The following is a 20,672-nucleotide window of genomic DNA, read 5'->3' on the forward strand; positions in this document are numbered from 1 at the left end:
TGGCAGAGTTTTAGATATTATGTGGATTTAAAGTGGTCTGAGCACCTGGATAAAGCTCAGCTTTTGTTTACGCTTGGTATGCTATAAACATTTCCCCTTTCTGGCTAGAACTCTCAGCACCATATGTAGCAATAGTGCTTCTATGTGAATGGAATTAGTGCAAGCACTTAGTAGGTTAGTCTTTTCTTTCTTACTAAGGATTGTGAAAGATGATGGTATAAGAGAACTCAGAACTCTTTATTTTTTTTTTTCTTCGAGACAGAGTCTCACTGTCACCCTGGCTAGAGTGCAATGGCGTCATCATAGCTCACTGCAACCTCAAACTCTTGGGCTCAAATGATCCTCTTGCCTCAGCCTCCTGAGTAGCTGGGACTACAGGCACACACCTTGACACCCAGTTCATTTTTCTGTTTTTAGTAGAGACGGGGTCTCTTGCTCAGGCTGGTCTTGAACTCTAGAGCTCAAGCAATCGTCCCACCTCACCCTCCCAGAGTGCTAGGATTACAGGCATGAACTACCTGTACAAGAGAATTCTTTAACACATTAACTGCCATGTGAGTTGTATTTAACTCACACTAGTTTTGTGCCTGGGACCTTGTGAAACATATCTCTTCACATCTCTTCACCTTGGGAGTAACTCACACATCTCTTCACCTTGGGAGCCACAAGAATTATTTTTCATGTTGCATATAACTCATGCACAGAAAACAATAAAAAATAAGAAATTTTTCATTAAATTAGAAAAGATCATTTTGTTTTTGAAGTTTTTATTCTGTTTTCCTAATAAAACACTGTGGCCCCCAGGAAAATTTTTTTTTCTAGTGTGGCACTAAAAAAATATGTTAAATGAGAGGGGATGGGGGTGGGGGGTGACCAGTTAAGGACTCAGAATTTTTAACACATTATTTCTCTTCTCCTATAAACCAGGGGTAGAGATATATTAGCAGTAATGGCTACCACCTTTTGGGTATCTGTTTGGAAACTTCTCGGGGTGATTGTGTAATTGTGTAATTCTATCTCTTAGATTCCCATGAAATCTGCTTGCAAAATCATTGGAGCACGGAGTTGGGGGTTGTGGATTGTGTTGGATAAGCTTTTCTTTTTTCTTGACTATTAAAATATTGTTAAATTTAGCCAATACATATACCTTCAAAACTCTAAAGATATCATTTGTAAAATATGAAAAGATGGTAAGGATATAGAAATGTCCAAGTTTTCTTAGCAGGTGTTTGAAAGTGCCTGTAACAGTATTTTTAAGGCCATTTTTAAACTTGTTTTCTAGACCTTTTAATAGGATTGAGTTTAGAGAACAGATTGGTTCCTTTTATAAAGCTCTGATGTAAGTGGCAAGAACATTGTAATTAAAACAGAAACAATGAATGCTTAGTGTAAAAAAACCACAACACAGAAAAATAGAAAAAGTAAAAAAAAAAAAAAACACCTATAATTCTAGCACTTTGAGTTAATCATGAATGACATTTTGGAGAAAGACCTGTGTGTATGTGTAAATTACCATACATACATATGTTTTACTAAAATTATAATTTATTAGTTATATTACTTATTGCCTAATTTTTAAAAAAGTTACTACTATTAAAGTTTTCTAATGTTAGTCGTCTTTTATAGTGTTTTTCCTTGGTAGTACTGTATATAGTGTTGCAGTTATGAATGTGCCACAATTTTTGTAGTTAATGTAGCATAAATATCACTATTTTAATAACTTCTTTGCTTAATCTTTAATTCTCTTTGGATAAATTCTTAGAGATGGAGTTATTGGGTTAATTGTAAGAATATTTTGAGTTGTTTGCTAGATACTGCCTTCTGGAAAATGGATCAGTTTATATTCATGACAGTAATTTGGTCATTTGTCTGTATTAATTTGTTTACTGAGTAAATGTTACCAATTTATGTATCAGGCATAATAATTCTAGGCACTGAGGCACCTAAGAAGAAATAGAATTTCTGCCCTGCTGGCAGATAGCAATCATATGGTGGGTGTTAGGGTGAAAAGTTTAGTAGGTGCTCACGGTGAGGGTGGAGAAAGATTTCTCACACAGAGATTAATATATAAAACTAAAAAAAAACTTTATCTTTTCGGAGGACAGAGAATGTGTTAGAGAGAGACACAGGGAGACAGAGCAAGAGAGAAGGGGGACAGAGAGAGAGAGAGAGAGGGAGACAGCGTCACATCCCAAAGAAAGAGAAGGGAAATACCAGCACTGAGGCCACGTGACTTGCTGATTTTTAAGGGGGAGTAAGAGAAAGAAAAAGAATTGTGATGACTTCAGTTGATAACAAAAGCATCAGCAAGTAGATAGCAAAAACTGCAAAGATGTCAAAGTCCAAGACTTGGTTTCCTGCCTTTCCCTGGAGAAGGAATTATCACAGGAGATGTGACTCTGTCCTTAAGATATGGTTGAGGCTGTAGCTCCTTCTTCTGCTGTTTACTCAGGAACTCTGTAAAAGCAGATTCTCAAAAAACAATTTTGAAAGAGAGATTTACATCTACATCTCTTTTCTGCTCATTCACCTCTTTTCAGAAGTTGTGCAAAACAGAACTCCTGCAGGGTGCCTGTTAGTGAGGGAACTCATAGCTTTGATCCTTAACTGTTTTGGGGAAATTGTAGGATTAGGTATTTTCCTATTATTTTTGCAAGGCCGCCCCTTTCAGTGGGGAAGGTAGACTTTAATCAAACAACCATGAATGTAAAAGTACAGCAGTGATAAGTTCTGAAGAAGCTATCTACTTCTTCATGCCCTTGTTAACATTGATATTAGGAATTCTTTTTATTTATGTGTAGTATTAAAGGCAGTAATTGTATTTTTTTGGTATAACTAGAAGAATTATTTTTCATGATACTGGCTTATTTGTATTTTTCCTTTTGTTAATTACCTGTTCATGGTCCTTGTTTATAAGTAAGGCCTTTTTATAATGTGCACACACCCCCCCCCCCATTTGGACTCTGTAGTTAAGACAAAAGTATGTTCTTTTTGCTCCTAAATAACTCTAGTGATCTCACAGGAGAACTGGGGACCAAAAAGATTGAAAGCAAGTTTCTGCTAAAATGGAATCTATTTGAGCAGTTACATAATCATTGTGGACAAGCATCTCAAGTTCTGTTTTTTCAATAAAGCCTTGACATTTGTGCTGTTTTGATAACCACAGTAGGCCCTTCTTGGATTAGTTGGCTCCCTGGGTAATTTTTAGGGGGTTGGACTAATCAGGACTTGGCCAGAGGGATTTTTAGTTTAGCCTGAGGAATTATATATTTGCTTGTTGGTAATAAAGACTTCTGGCTCAGAGTCTGATAGAAAATGATGCTGTTATTGGCTTTAATTAAGTGATAGCTCAAAGGTGTGGCTGCCTGTAGAATCCCATAATGATGGCACTGTGCATAATTGATGTACAATTACTGGTGATCAGAGACTGAATCAGAGAATGAAGTATCAATTATGAGTTTCTACTGATAGGTTTAGAGGGATTTTAGGACATGTCAGGACTTCATTCCATGAAACTTGATAAACTCCCTATTTTACTATGGCTAAATAAGTCTAAATTTTTTTTTCTTTGTTGGATGAAGGACTTGGAAGCAAGTTTGGGGCATTTAAGCCTTCAAACTCCCTGAAGACTTCTGTTAACCAAACAAGGGTCTCATAATACAAGGGCCTCATAGTAAAATGTAGTCTACCAGGTATGATGTCGTGATCCTGTAGTCCCAGCTACTCAGGAGGCTGAGGCAGGAGGATTACTTGAGCCCAGGAGTGTGAGGTTGCAGTGAGCTAGATGACGCCATTGTGCTCTAGCCTGGGTGACAAAGTGAGACTCTGCCTCAAAAAAATAAATAGTAGTCTATGAGTAGAATGCTTCTTTTGCCTTTGTCTGGAGTCGCTAAGAATATGCTAGTAGCTATTAACCCTTTTGTTTCAAAGCAGTATCCTTTCTGGAACTGATAGAGGAATAACAGAATCTTTGATATTCCAGGTTTAAAGAAAATATTTCTACCTGAAGTAAAGGACTATGTATGAATCATCTGCCAGAGTCTGGGAATGCTGAGGGTAAATTATTTCAGGATTTTTTTTTTTTTTTTTTTTTTGGCACCAAGCCTTTGAGGCTCAAGCTTGTCAGATGGGGAAAATGTTTAACATTTAGGAAGCATGGCTGTTGGTGATCTGCTGTTACCCTGGTTTAGGACTTTGCCATCATATACCTAGACATAATTGATAATGATATTATGAATAGTATTAATATAGTTGATAATAAAGCAGGGAAAAAGAGTGACTATGTAGCTGACTCTGTTATGCACAGTAATGCCTTTACTCCTCACAATGCCCCTATGAGGAAGGTATTATATAATATTAATCCCATTTGGCAAGTATAGGACTGAGCCAGAGAGGTGAAGTTATTTGCCCAAGAGCATATGGCGAGTAAGTAGCACAGTTGAGTTTCAAAACTAGGCAGACTGGCACTGCTACTCTGTATTGTTTTTTCTTTTTCACCCCACCCCCACCCCCCCGTATTGCTTTTTCTACTTTCTAATTTAGTGCTGTTGGGATGCTGGATTTGGTTAGAAGTAGGGATTTTTTTTATGGGATAATAGTTTTAAAGAAATCTACAAAGCAAGCTGAATTCCTTTTTCTTTCCTTGTGCCTAATATATTTCGTCAGTTTAAAAGCTATCAAACAAACTTTGTTCATCTTTCTTTTCTGGAGATTTTAATAATTTTTCAATTAGGTTTTTAATATGTACTTATAACTAATACCATAGTACTTACCACTTTTTCGTACCTACTATTTGCCAACCATTGCATATTTAAGGTATATTAATCCTTACCATAACAGGGCTGCCAAGTAAGGGACTGTTTTTATCCTGATTTTACAGATGTATAGTTTACTAGACCACAGAACACAGAAATGTCCCTGTTTTTATGTTTTCTAGTATTTCAATGGTGATCACTTTTCATCTAGCAAAAGTAATTTTCTTCCCTATTCTTACTCATTAGCCTCTTCCTACTACATTTCTTTTTAATTTCTGCAGAATGCCAAACAAAACAGTCTTTGTGGATGGGTTAGTTACCTTATCTATCATTTTTCTCTACTGCCTGGCACAATAACTTGTGTGTAATTGTGATATATCGTACCTGTGGCTGTGTATATTATTACATTGGGCTTTCTCAAAATTTACTTTACACACAATAGTGTAAAAATGTACTAAAAGTTGCTGTTGGGATATTTACTTGATTTCTTAAACTCAGAACAATCCAGTTTCTAAAATGTTTAGCTACATGAATGGGTAACTTTTATTGATGAAAGTTTAGAATTCTGAGTGAGATTTTTATAAATTTTTTGGTAATTGCTCACTCTTATGTATCAAAGGTGGGGGCCTGGGGGCAATATAATATTACACTTTTCAGTTCCGGTTTTCTCATTTTTTCCTGTGCTTGTTTTTAGGGAATCCCCTATGCTAGCAGTGGGAGTTCCTTAAGAGGGACTAATTCTGATTGCTTTTTGATTATGCCTATCTAGCTCCTTTGGCGTGTGAGTAGTGGCTTAAAAGAGCAACTATTTAATTTTCATGATTCTATTTGTTAGTTGGGTAGTTCTGCTGGTGTCACCTGAGTTGGCTTGTGTGTCTGCATTTAGTAGGTCTATTAGGATGGCTGGACTGCTGGACCTCTCACTGCATGTGGTCTTTCATCATCAAGGAGGCTAGACTGAGCTGCTTCACTTTTAAACTCAGGTTAGCTTTCCCTGACAATAAAGGTGGAAGCTGCAAGGCCTCAGAGAGGCTTAGGTTAGAAAGTCATACAACATCCCTTATGCTATATTCTTGTGGTTAAAGCAAGTCCCAAGGCCAGCCGAGATTCCAGAGGTAGGAAAATAGACTCCACCTATTGATAAAGTCACGGTGTAGAAGGGTATGGACACAGGGAGCTGCGATTCACTGGTGGCTATTTTTATAACAGTCTACAGCTGTTGGCATTATATCAGAAAAAAATCATACTCTACAGGCAGCTATTATAGGTCCTTCCATGATCTTTATTGCCATCAACAATAAAGAACTTTGCCATTCTATAATAGATGTTAAACATGGGCTATCAAATTTAGTGAAATTGTTGTTGTTGAAGATACGTGGATTGGCTAAAATATTTTAGAGATGGTCTCCATTCTTACAGGCTGGGTAGGAGAATTCAATTTCTCTGATTCTGACCATACAGATAACAGAATCTTGCTTTCTTATGATATAATGAGAGAAAACAAGCCTGTTAGGTTGGGTGAGAAGGCAGTGAAATATTAATAAGAAAAATAATCTGCTAATAATTTTAATCCAATAAATACTTGTTGAACTACTCTTTTGTTCTAGGTACCTATTAAAGCTGATTTTCGAAGTTCAAAGGTAAATCAAGATAGTGAAAAATGTAGAGCAGAAAATTGTTTACGGTTTGATGTAAGCAGATGGGAACAGAATTGAGGAGGATGAGAGAGGGTAGCAAGGTTGGCTTAGTGTAAACATATCGCTTTGGGGACAGACTCTTTGATGTTTTGGAACCTCTAAATAACGCTGGTTCTTAATGAATAATGAGGAAATGACACTTTTGATTATCTGTAGAAGGTGGAGGAGAGATGCTTTTGGTACCTTAGATTGCTGAGATGCTATAGATTTCATATTTGAGCTTTGGCCAAGGTTGAACCAAACTACAGGGTCAGCTTACCTGATTGTGGAAAATGATGTTAAAGGTTTGTATTTCTTCAGAAGTTAATGGAGGAAGAATTTTCAGGACTCTTTATCATCTTGTTTAAAGCTGACGAAAGCTAGACGAGGTCTTCCTTCCAATTTCAGTATTCTGTGAGTTGCTCATAATTAGAGCAAAGGATATTCCTGTGCCTCAATGAGTATGGATATACTTGGCCAATTCCTTGTTCTTCAGAATCATAGTTCTTAATATTCTTGACAATCTCATGCTTGGGAGTGCTTTTCTCGTGAGAACTTTGAGGAAGATGTTATATACGGATGATGTGAAAAGCTTGTTTGAATAGTACTGGCTGTTCTCTTAAGACAGAGCTTTGAAACCAGAATTTTGAGGGTAGTGCTGAGAGATTTCTTCCCTTTGCCCTTTGAGTGGGACTAGGGGCTGCTCAACTGCCCAGCGAAGCCTCTGGTCCAGCTGTGATTCTAATTTTCCCAGTGTGTTAAACAAATATTCTCATTTTCTATATAAGCCATGATATGAAAAAAGGCACCATTGCCCTGAGGGGTAGAGCAGTGCTTTGGAAATGTGATGAGGACAGATACTGTTTTCCTTATCAGTCAGGGTCTTTGGTTGCAGACAACAGAAACTTACTCTAGCTAATTCAGCTGGCTAGACTGAGTTGTCTGTGGCTGTTCACGTCAAATTTATTCCCAGATCAGTAAACGTTTGAAAGCGTTTTCTCTATCAGGCACTGATCTAAGGTTTTAGGTATACAAAGAATCTCTCACAGGAAACCCCTTCCATATAAGTAATTTAAGATGTTTGATCACGCCTGGCTTCTCTCTTGCTGTAGTTAAGGGGAAGCTCTCTTTATCTCTGTTGACTGGTTGGGAATTGATTGTATGGTCCACCAAAGGGGTTGTTATAATCACTAATTTATAATCTTTTTGATTAGTTATTTTAAACCCTGTTGTACAAATATTTTAATCTCTGTTAGCATCTAAAAATCTCCACAGGCTATTTATAGTATCACTTGCCTCCTTTTCTCCCTATGAAAGTTATTTCAGGCTTTTGAAAAAAAATCCATATTAATGTCCTATTTGTTTTTATTTTTATCATTAAAAATATCTGAATACATGGTGATAGGGATTGCCTTTCAGGTTTGTTTTGTTTTGTTTTGGTGGCTCTTGAGGAAAAGAGAAGTTAAGAAGGACCGGCCCTGACAGAGGCTCTGGAACGTAGAGAAAGTGATTGAAAAAAAGGCTCATCTCTACAGATAGCCAGAAACAGCCTCTCCAAAATATTATAAAAACTGCCTCTTTCTACTTTCTGTGAATGTTATCTTTGATTAATTTTGGGGGCACCTTCCTTTTGCTTCTCAAGACTGCTTTATGAGTTCATCTTAAATTGATCATCATTTGGAGAGTTGGGGGTACACAAATGGGAATAGGCAATGTAACTTGTTCTTATCCTAACCCCTGGGCACTAGTTTTAGGCACTGAGTCATCTTTGCCTGGAGAAGCTTTGAAGTTTTACAGAATTATTTAGTATGTATATTTTGTTAGTGAATGGTCAGAATATACACTTGGACTGTTTTTTCAGATAATTGGAGATGATTCTGAAATATAGTGCATTTACATCTAATTTACATAAGTTAAGTCAAATTCTGTTAAACTGCACCTGTTGTTTATGAAGTAAAAGGCCTTTAAAGCCCCCAATTTGTTTTTTGCTTAAATGTGAATACAATGCTGAAAAATCTCTCTCTTTCTCTTTGTGTGTATTAAATACAAATGTTTATTTTTAAGAAAACACTTTGAGTAAGTTTTAATTGCAGTAGTATATTTTATTTGTCTGAAAAGGTTAGCCACTGTCCCCTCAAATTGGGCTTTTGAAGAAAGAGCCAATTTTGGTATTTTTCTTTGGATAGTTCTTACAATAGTTCTTTGTTTTGTTATTGTCTTGCATTTTATCTTCATCTTTTATTTTTTCTCCATATGGAGATCGTGGATGATGTGCCAGCTGGTTTCAAACACATACCACATGACAGGTGGTGCTCAGCATTTGATGTGGGGAGTGTGTGGGGATTGAGCTCACTCAAATCATGATCACAAGGTCCTTAACTTAATCTTTTCTGCAAACACTGTACCATATTTATTTATTTATTTATTTATTTTTTGAGACAGAGTCTCACTCTGTTGCCCAGGCTAGAGTGAGTGCCGTGGCGTCAGCCTAGCTCACAGCAACCTCAAACTCCTGAGCTCAAGCGATCCTCCTGTCTCAGCCTCCCGAGTAGCTGGGACTACAGGCATGCACCACCATGCCCGGCTAATTTTTTCTATATATATTTTTTAGCTGTCCATATAATTTCTTTCTATTTTTAGTAGAGATGGGGTCTCGCTCTTGCTCAGGCTGGTCTCGAACTCCTGAGCTCAAACGATCCGCCCACCTCGGCCTCCCAGAGTGCTAGCACTGTACCATATTAAGGTAACATTCATAGTTCCGGGGATTAGGACCTGGTATCTCTGGCCCAGGCCACCATTCATCCCACTACAGTCTGTCTTCTGGCTCCCAAATATTTACATCCATTCCACATGCAGGACACATTAGTCCTACCCCAGCATCCCCAAAGTTTTGACTCATTTAGCATCAATTCAAATCTAAATCTCGCCTAAATATCATCAGCTCAAAAGTCTCAAATCTCATCATCAAAATTATCTAAACCAGATATGAGTGAGGCTCTAAGTATTATCCATTCTGATACAAAATCCCCTTCCATTTGTGCACTTAGAAACTAGAAGACACGTTATCTGCTTCCACAATACAGAAATGAGATAGGCATTTGATAACAGTTATTAGCTATTCTAATTCAAAAAGGGAGAAAATGGAAAGAAGGAATCAGTAGTCCTAAGCAATTTCAAAATCCAGCATGGCAAATTCCATCAGGTATGAAGGTCTGGAATAATCTTCTGTCTTTAAGTATTGTCTTGTCTTTTCCTTCCTTCCTTCTTTCCTTCCTTCCTTCCTTCCTTCCTTCTTTCTCTCTCTCTCTCTCTCTCTCTCTCTTTCTTTTTTTTTTAATGAAGGGGTAGGGGTTGTGAGGAGGGTTGTTCAGAAGCCTTGTTTGTTTTTGTTGAGACAGCGTCTCACTTTACCTCCATGGGTAGAGTACAGTGGCATCATTGCAGCTTACTCTAACTCCTGGGCTCTAAAATGATCCTTCTGCCTCAGCCTCCTTGGTAGCTGGGACTACAGGCCTGCCTGCAACACCCCCAGCTGGGTTCCGCCCCCCCCCACCCCCGCCTTTCTTTTTGGTAGAGACTGGGTCTCACTCTTGCTCAGGCTAGTCTCAAACTTCTGAGCTCAAGCAGTCCTCCTGCCTTGGCCTCACAGAGGCTTGAGCCACTGCACCCAGCCTCTTTGAGTATTTTCTAAAGACAAATATCTAAGAAGTAAAAGAGCATATTCATTTAAAAATTTTTCTCATATATTGCTGAACCTTGCACCAGAAAAGTTATGTCAATTTATATTTCCACCAGCAATTTATTGTATTAGTTATTCTTTTACCTAGTCGTTTCTGATCAATATGTTATCATTATATATATGTAATATAAAACCTTCAAAGTTTGCCATTGTCATATGAACAGAAGTTTTAAATGTTTTTGGTTTTAGTGCTTTTTCATATTTTTTCCTCAATTTGTCTTTACTGTTGATATTCTTGGCAAGTTTTCTGTTTTCCTTGATTTATGTGATGTCTTTATATAGACTTACTGATTTAGAATTGCAAGGATTTTCCCAAGTTTTAATTTTAATTTTTAAAATTTTTTATGTACAGTCAAATCTGTTTTTCTTAGAGTACCCTTTGCACATGTAGTTTGAATGTCCTTCCTCTACTTGCTGTCAGATAAAAGTGATTTTAAAAAAATTTGGCACCAGAAAGGGCAAATTATGTGGAATATTCATGTTGTACTATCCTTATTTTTGAAAATGAGTATGTCTGGTCTTCTTGGGAATTTGACATAGTCCTGTGGAAAGGCCATTCCCTGAAAGCTGATCTAGGAGCCATGGCCAGGAGCTCTGTGTTCTCATGCTCACAGTCCTCTCCAACTAGTGTGATGGCTTGGTTGAATTCTCAAGTCTCAGGTCTACAGTTTGAGCCCTCTAGTAAATCTGACTCCACTGAGGTGAGAAAACGTTTGGATTGCAAAGATACTTTTTGAGTTGATAGATAAAGGTATGATAAACTTTGGAGAGTGAGTGCAGAAACAAGTTATCTGTAATATCAACATGAAACCAAGATTTGCTGCAAATGCTTAAAAACCCAACTCTCTTACAAAGTATCTGTATAAATTCTAAAGGAATTATTCTCTAAGATGTATTGATAATAGAAAGTAGTGTGGTTCAGTGAGTAAAGCATGTTACAAATAGTATCATAGTTTGATTTCAGTTGTAGGGAAAAATACATGTCTGTATTTATGTATAGAAAACAGTCTACAACAGAAAGTAAACTGATTATTTTGTGGTAATTGGATTGATAAGAGCATATAAAAATTTTTAAACACTATTATATAGACTATATATATAAAATTTTTGTATATTTTTGTTTATCTTTTCTGAATTTCTTGGCTTTTCTGTAATGGAAATGTTTTACTTGTGTAATAAAAAACATTAATACCTTTCCCCTTTCCACCTCAAAGCAACTGCTTTGGAATACCTGCGTTATTAACTTGAAGTTGACTGTACCATGACGTTTTTCGCTCATCATGGTTGCAGAATGCTTCAGATTCTTCACTTAGTTGTTTGTATTAAATTGAGGGAAAATGATCTTTATTAAACTGAGAACATTAAAATATAACACTGGAGAGGTGGTAATATTTTAGAATTTTCCAATTTACTGAGATAAATGATTTTTATAGTGGTGTTTTCATTTGCAAAAGTGTTAACACCTCTGAACAATGTATGCACAATGTAAACTTGAAGCGGTGAGCGTTGTATCTGTTGTATCACAGCCTAGTGAGTGATTTGTGGTTAGTAACAACTTTAGATGATTTTTATTTACTTTTTCTTAATTCTAAGAAATTCTTTGTTGGCTTTCAAAATATTGTCCTTTATTATCTATTTTTTAAAGCAAGTTTTCTGACTTTTGGTGTGACTTTCTTATGCCCTCAGAATAGTACCTGTTATAGTACTTGAAACTTTTACTTTTTATTTGTTATTTCTCAGGTAAACGCAAAGCACTGAAGTTGAATTTTGCAAATCCACCTTTCAAATCTACAGCAAGGTTTACTCTGAATCCCAATCCTACAGGAGTTCAAAACCCACACATGTGAGTATTCTTGGTAATCAAATAAAAGGCTCAACTCAAGTGAAGATTTTAAAGTTATTGTATTTTATGAATTTTTCTAAACTGAGATATTGGTATTTTATGGGCCATTTGGAGTATTACTATTTGTACTTAAATAAAAACCTGTTGATTCTGTAGTCTTAAGTAAGTAAACACAATTTTCCTTTTTAAATTTAATTCTAAAGTTTGCTTGTAAAAAAAGAGCTAAAGATCCAGATGCATTTTTATGTTTTTAATTTCTCTCTTAACTAAACTCTCTGAGAATAAGAAAGGAAATTTAATTGTCCTCTGTAGCTCTGTACAAATCCTTACCAATTGGTGGCAAAATAGAATGCCATCTTAATAGGCTAAATTCTTGTAAGATATCCATGTCATAGTCACTTGAAAGAATTATGTACATGTCAGTGCACAGATATCAGTGATTATTTTTTATTTATTCACTGAATATTTTTTATTAAACTATAGAAATGATATTGTAGCATCTTACTGAATATATTAATAGAAACCTATTATTTTAAAATAATACCTTCAGAACAATATTTTACATAAACTTTCAATTGAATCTAAGTGATGTGATATATTGAATAATTATTCCCCCCCACACACTAAAATATATCATGAACATGAAGGCCAGTGGCTTTACATTTATACCCATGTCCATAAATCATTTTCAGCTAGTCCTGCTATTTAGAACTATAAAGCAGGTGGTGAAAGATATGGTTTAAAAAGCTGGCAGAACACACTATTTTATGTTTTAAAATAATTTCTCAACAATTGGTATTCTAACTTTATTAGACTTCAAATATATTTATTTTCCCCAATGAGATGCTTTTATTGCTATTTTCTTTTCTTTCAGAGTTTGGTATGCATTGTATTTGCAGTTACAAATTGGTAGAAGGTACAATGTCTTGGAATAGAGATGCATAAAATATTTTGTTATTTTTAAAACAGCAGTGTCTAGAAGGAAGAGAGGTGTGTATGTGTGTGTATATACTCTTAAACTTTCACTTGTAACCTTAGAGGGAATGAAAGATATTTTAAATAAAAACTGTTATTCTAGTGTATTTGACTGAGAATGCTATCTATCAGTTTTTTTAGACTGGTGTTCATAATTACATTTGTTGTCAGATCTCAGCCTAGTGTCCCAGCCTTTTTACCTTCTCTGAAACATCAAGTGGGGGCTATATTGAGGAAGAAAACTTAGTACTTCTTAATTAGTCAGAATTCCAGCAGCAAGGAAATGCTTCTTAAAAGAACGTCCTTTCTCATTTCCTAGAATTTCTAGTTAAAGTTAGTACAAAATTAATTCTTTGTTTGTTGTTGTTTCTGAGAAGGGGTCTTGCTATGTTGCCCAGTCTGGCCTTGAACTCCTAGACTCAAGGGATCCTGCCTCAGCCTCCCTTATAGCTTGGACCATAGGTCTGCTCCATTGCACCTGGCTACATAACTCATTCTTGAACATAGTTCGTTTCTGTTACCTTGATTACTAGCTGAACCACATATTTGAAGTCTAAGAAAGAAAGGATATAGCAGTAATCACCAAACTTACCAGATTTTTTTTTTTTTTAAGCCCTTTTGGGCAAGAATAAAGACAATCTGACTTAAATTTAGAACTGGAAAGGCATTCACATGTTTGTACTATCTTCCTTCTGGAGTTTCTTCATGTATGGGGAATTCATGAAGAAAATCTCTCTTTATTTATTGTTTTTAAACAAGTAAACAACTGGTGAAATAAACCTTTCTTTTTAAAGTTAAGTTTTATTTTTTGTTTTGTTTTCAATTAGTACTTCATAAACCTATAACTAGCTAGGTTTTTCATCCTTGTGTCTCTTCCCAGGAAGTAATAAAAAAAAGTTAAACGTTTGGAAAGACATGGTAATGAGAATTTTTTCCTTAAGAAAGAATCTTTAGAATTTGGTTCTGGCCCAATAATTTAGACCCAGGCTTTGTTGGAATTCTGTTACTGCCCAGGTCTATTGATCTGGATCTGGAGTAGGCAACTACTATTAATAAATAGCATCGATACTGGTCAAAAATAATTGTTTTATTACTCAGGACAGCATATTTCGTCTACCCTCCCCACTTTTTCTAAAAGGTATTCTTTTAGAAAACTCTCTGAGTTGTATACCATCAAGCACTGAAAACCATTGTTGGTTGCTGTTTAGGATGAATGATTACTTTGCAATTAGAAAACATAACTTGTAGTTCGTGGGAGTTTTTGAAATAAGATACCTCTTGCCATTTATATGTTTTTCCTTCTAAAATTTCCTTAAACTTTACTTATGGTTATAAATATAAGACTTGTTCATGAATTTAGGAAAAGATGAGATAAGCAAGTAAAGCAACTAATGACATTAAGACATGTAATAGGAACTAGTTTCAGATTCACCTGGCATTTGATGTCTCTTGAATGCAAGAACCAGAAGAGTAAGACAAGACATTATCCTTATTTTCTGAGAACCAAGAGTTAAAAGCAGCAGTCATTCCAAAAAATGACAGTTGACTACAGCAATTTAAGAAGTAAAGTGTAAGAATATGGATTGAATGTCAATTGAAAGGTGCAGGAGTGGGTAAGATCACTTTGGATAAATTACATGGTGAAAACTTTCACAGAGGAGCAAGATTTGAATGCATCTTGAAAGACAGGGAAGGAGAAGTGGAGAGAAGGGACAGTGGCATTCTGGTGAGTGTTAAGTATAAGATAAGTTTTGGGAACCATGTGTAGATCTATTTTATTGTAGCAGAGATATTATTAATACAGATTACTGATTTCTGTCTCTCATTGGAAGCTTTTATCATTTTTTTTCTTTGTTACTAGTGTTTTATAACTATGTGAGGATAGGCCTGGGTTTGGATCATCTTTCTCTGTACCAGGTGAACACTTTTAAAGTTTTGTGTATATGAGAAAATTTTGGCTGTTTGCCTTTTGGTATATTCTTTCATGTTTTTTCTGTAATCTTTTCCTAAAACTTGGGTTATTTGGTTGTTGGACTGCCTGAAGTCCCTGTGTCTCTGACTTTTCCTTCATATTTCCCATTTCTTTGTTTTCTCACTCTATGTCCTAGGAGACTTCCTTTATTTTCTGACCCTTCTATGGAATCTATTTTGGCAATTGATTCTTATTTCCAAGGGTTAATTGTAGCTTTTTCTTAGAATCCTATTCTTAATTTATGGATACAAAATAGGGAGTTTTAAAATTCTTTTCTGTCCTTTGAAATATCTGTGTCTTCAAGGGTTGGTTTTTCTTTTATCTTCGTCTTTCTCCTTTATGTTGGCTTTTTTCCGCATCTTTTAATTTTTTTTTATTCTTATAATTCTTGATTGTCCTTTGAATGGAAGATCTGGTTATGGGTCATCACCTGGTGGGCTTGACTTTACTTTTTGTGAGCAGTTTGAGAGCTGGCTGTTACCGCAGGAATACTGCAAATGGCCAGAATTAGTAGGGCCAGCATTCACACTAGGAGGCCTACCTCTTTCCAAATATATTTGTTTTCTTTAGAGACATGCTCCTTTTTCATTTTGGGGGAGAGTGGAGAGGAAAGGTGGAACTGACTAGACTTTTCTTATAGAAAGAATTTCAGTTAACTCCTGTTTCTAGGCCTTCATTCCTTCCAACTGTGGATCCTCTCTGATCCAGGATTCTGTTGGACCAAGATTTATTTCTCATATTCACTGCATGCCCACCTCGTACCATGTGTTAGGGGTCGTAGGTTTTTCTCTATTACTGTTTTTTTTTTTTTTTTTTTTTTTTTGAGACAGAGTCTCACTCTGTTGCCCAGGCTAGAGTGAGTGCCGTGGCGTCAGCCTAGCTCACAGCAACCTCAAACTCCTGAGCTCAAGCGATCCTACTGTCTCAGCCTCCCGAGTAGCTGGGACTACAGGCATGCACCACCATGCCCGGCTAATTTTTTCTATATATATATATATTTAGCTGTCCATATAATTTCTTTCTATTTTTAGTAGAGATGGGGTCTCGCTCTTGCTCAGGCTGGTCTCGAACTCCTGAGCTCAAACGATCCGCCCACCTCGGCCTCCCAGAGTGCTAGGATTACAGGCGTGAGCCACCACGCCCGGCCTCTATTACTGTTTTTTTAAAAAAATCTTTTATTATGAAAAAGTGCAAACGTACCCAAAGGTAGAGTGGTAGATGAATCTATATTATCAGTCAGCTTTAACAGCTTTAACAGTTAAGTGTGGCTACTTTTGTGTTATGTATTCTTCTACCCCACTTAGTTTTAACCAAAAGCCAGACATTATTTCTTCTGTAACTATTTCAGTATGTATTTCTAAAAGGTAAGGGCTCCTTTTAATAAGCATAATACAGTACAATTATTACATCTAGTAGAATATATAATTATTTAATATCATCAAGTAAGCACATTACCTCATTAGTTTTTTTCGTAGTTTGAAGCAAGAGCTGAACAAGGTCCTGTAGTACATGTAGTTGGCTGATAAGTCTTTTAAACTCGAATCTCTTCTCTTGAATTGATTGATTTTTCTTTGTCCATACATTTTTTATCTACTTTCAGACATTCAGAAATTTGTTAAAATCTTTCAATTTCTTCATTGTTTATTTCCTTCAAAAAAATTATTTTTATTTGAGTCCTTGGAGGGTGAGGAGACAACCTGAACAAGAAACCCTGTTTTTTAATTATCATTGGTTAAAATCATAAATAGTCCTAACATGTAGAAAATGAGTATTATATTAGAGACTCTTGTACCTACTGCCTGGATTACCAGATGTTAACATTTTGCCCCTTGGCTCTTAAACTGAAAAGTTAAGCAGTATAACCAAAGAGTACAAAGAAAGATCAAAGGAAAACGTGTGGCTACCTTTTAAATTTCCATCAAGTTTGGATTATACTAGGCACTATAAGTCTTTTTGATACCCTAGCGGTATTCTTATAAATGTGGCAGGCTTGTGCTAAAACCATGTTCTTTATATAAATTTGACAAACAGAAGTAGATACTCTACACTTATAATCTGTTTTCATCATGATGAGTAATGGTTGAGTGCTCTCAGTGTACTAATCATTTAAAATGTACTCAATACAATTGTTATTCGGAAAGAACAGCCTTTTTATCTTCATAACATATCAAAATTGTTGAACAAGAAGAAACAAACACTAACTTAAAAGTTAACACTGGAAATAAATAATAAGTACAGATATGTTTTGGGACTTAAGCATTTTGAAACCACGTTTTAAGTTTAAGGGGCTCTCTTTGTAGAGACCAAGAGGATTGCTAGGATCTTATTTGTCCTTATTTATTACATTTGGACAAAGACTCAGTTGTTCTAGGATCTTATTTGTCCTTATTTATTGCATTTGAACAGACAAAGACTCAGTTGTGGTATAGAGCAACTAGGAGTAGTTTTAAAGAAGTTTCAAAGTCCCCAGTTAGTCACTAATATTCTTCATATTTCATATTTCATGATGAGCATACTCAGAGCTTTATCTTAAAACACAAAACAGTGATTATGAATTATCTAGACACTTACAGTTGGTTAAGTTGTGGAAACTATATCTTATTGTTTAAACTATATTTTATTGTCTTGGAATTAACACTGGGTAGGAATTTAGGAGTCTTGGTTTCTATCCCAGCATTGTCACTGTCTCTGTGTCCTTGACTGTATTACTTAACTCTAATCTCAAGTCAGGCATTGCATTAGAATAGTGATATTCACTATTTTACATAATAGATTAGGAGAGAAAGAGAGTGTACGAGTGTGTTTGTGTGTGTATATTAAACCATCTTTGTCCTGCTTTTTTCAAATAAAATCTCAGGCACATGCCTGATAGACTAAGGAGAATCTGCTCTGACTGAAGTGTTTGTGAGGTGGGAGAGGGCTCGGTAGCCTTGTCTGCCCTCATTCCCCAAGACATCTCTGGTGAATTTCTAAGTGTGAAAACCTCTAGCCTGTGTGAAAGTGAAAGTTTTTTTTCCATCTCTGAAATTCTTTGAAGCAATTATGATAATGTGAAATCTCTACGTTTCTATGGTGGAGCACTTTGGCAAAATAGCAGTAATGGTAGAAATATTTGTAGGTACAAATTAGTAGTTGGTGTTTTAAAACCCCAAATGTATTAAGTACTGTGGGATAATTTTGTGTGTGTTTGTGCCCTGTTTGGCTTTACTGTTGCAAACCGTTATTTTTTTCTTATTGTGGTAAAGTATATGTAATATAAAAATCTTCATCCTGATCATTTTTAAGTGTACAGCTCAGTGGCATTAAGTATGTTCTAATTGTTGTGCATACTTTACCACTATCCGTCTTCAGAACTTTTTCATGTACTCAAACTGAACCTCTGTACGCACCCTGGCCCCCACCATTCTACTTTCTGTCTCTATGAATTTGACTATTCTAGGTACCTCATATAAGTAGAATCCTAACAATATTTGTTGTTATGTTTCTAGCTTACTTCATTCAACATACTGTCTTCAGGGTTCATCCATGTTGTAGAAAGTGTCAGAATTTCCTTTCTTTCTAAAGGTTGAATAATATTTTATTGTATGTGTAGGCAGCATTTTGTTAAGCCATTCATCTGTTGTTGGACATTTGGGTTGTTTCTACCCTTTGGGTCTAGTGAATAATGCTGCTGTTTAGCATAATCTTTGAAGTGTGCATTATTATGCTTCTTAAAGTTATGGTTCAGGGGTATTCAGTCTTGTCCTCAGTCCCACATTCTACCTCAGGGCACCTAATGGTTGTGGTACACTTCCTTAAGTCAACAATTAACTGCAGGAGTGATTCTCAACAGAGGTGGCAGTAGTAATAGAAGTGGTTGGTATGATCCTCTGTGTGACCCCCATCCCCCTTGCTTCAAATTCTTTTCAAACCAGGCATCTATAGCTGAGGTGTAGTGGTTGTTAATTCTGGAATATCAATTTTGAAGTAATTAACAATAAATCCTGTAGAGTTGCATGGATTTGGTGTTATAAATCATCTTTGTTCTTGAGTCAGAGGCTTAGCAAACATTAAAAGACAGCCCTTGTTATTTAACCTGCAGTGCTGCTAAGTTCTTGCCCTTTAAAGATATGTCTAGTTTCTTTGCTGTCAATGAGTTTTCCATCCATTTCTAATCAGGCTGTAAGCTTTTGAGTTATGATTTAGTTCAGAATATTATGAGGTCCTTTGGCTTTATAGTGTAGGTATGTTTCTGGAAACTTTTATCTATTATTAAGGAAATTGGCTACATAAAGGAAACATATCTTTTTAGTGTTTTTTTTTTTTAAATTAGTTGCAACTGAGTATGATATTACTCTTCTTGAGCAACTTTGTTTTCCCCAGAGTTAATAATTGCCTCATTTAATGGTTCACTGTGAATTTTCTGTCAGTATTAAATACATCAGTTGATCACTCAGTTCTTTTATTTTTTTATTTTTCTGTTGGAATCACCTATACATCCATACTCCTGCTATAGTCTGTAGTGGTTGCACTTCAGGGGTGCTTCATAGCTGTTGCCACTGTTTTGTGAGTGACTGATTTTGATTCCCTGTTGTCTTTTTGTTTGTTTGTTTTTCCAGTTCTCGCCCTCATTTTGGTAGAGTGTATTTTCTAAATCTTTCTGACATTAGCGTTCTTTCTGAGTAATTAAACTTTTGGAGTCTTTTTATGCCTGAAAATGTCTTTATATAACTAACCTTCATAGTATTAAATCATTAAATATGAGATGTCCAATTTCAAATCAAAAGTGTAGTAGTTTAGTATATCTCAAACAAGAAGCAGTACAATTAATCAAAGTATGTGCCTAAACTATTGACACAATTTTGCCATTTTAACAGTAGCTTGTTTATGCCAGCAGCCAAAAAGCCTGGAGAGTGAGTGGTGATGAAATCGCAAAAGGCATTTTCCACAGCTTGTTGAGAATTGAATATTTTTCCTTGCTATAAGTGGTCCAAAGCCTGAAAGAAGTGGTAGTCAATTAGTGCTAGGTATGATGAACACGTTGGATGACAGAGAGTTTCCAACTGCCGCTGTATTTCGACCAGCATTGTTTGTGCGACTTGTGGTCGAGCGTTGTCTTACAAGAGGATTGGCCTGTCTCTAGTGACCAATCTTGGCTGCCTAATCATGAGCATCCTAGTCGTTTCATCCAATTGGTTGCAGTAGACATCCACTGTAAGCAATTGACTGGATTTCATGAAGCTGTACTGGATAATACCAGTGCTGGTCCACCAGACACCATTAGCTTTTTTTTGAAGAATATTCGGTTTTAGACCATGTTTTGGCACTTTGTCTTTATCCAGCCATTGTGCCGAATGCTGTGATTGTCAAAAAGAATCCATTTTTCATTACATGTAACAATACCGTGTAGAAATGGTTCACCTTTATGTCGTGACAGCAAAGAAAGGCAAGCTTCGAGACGATTTCTCTTCTGACGCTTGTTTCATTCATGTGGAATCCATCTATCCATCTTCTTTACCTTGCTGATTTGTTTCAGATGGTCCGGTGTTATTGGAATAGTAACATCAAACACCAACCACACAGGTTGAGATGGGTTTGCTTCCACCACAGCTTTCAGCTCATTATTATCCACTTCGGTCTAAGGTTGCCCGTGTGGCTCATTTTCAAGATTAAAACCATCAGAATGGAACTTCTCAAACCATCAGTGTACCATGCGTTTATTAGCCACATCCTT

General features: G+C 36.0%; 1 protein-coding gene across 2 annotated transcripts in view; it reads left to right on the forward strand.

Moving 5' to 3' along the window:
• The window catches only part of MAP2K4 (mitogen-activated protein kinase kinase 4), a 123,045-nt gene that overhangs the window by 22,623 nt on the left and 79,750 nt on the right, over positions 1-20,672 (forward strand). For both annotated transcript variants that reach the window (XM_069483266.1, XM_069483265.1), the window contains one exon: positions 11,910-12,012. In XM_069483266.1, the coding sequence (XP_069339367.1) occupies positions 11,910-12,012 (103 nt within the window). The remainder of the gene's footprint in view (positions 1-11,909; positions 12,013-20,672) is intronic.

This window comes from Eulemur rufifrons, chromosome 9 (genome assembly GCF_041146395.1).
Source record: "Eulemur rufifrons isolate Redbay chromosome 9, OSU_ERuf_1, whole genome shotgun sequence".
Lineage (NCBI taxonomy): Eukaryota > Metazoa > Chordata > Mammalia > Primates > Lemuridae > Eulemur > Eulemur rufifrons.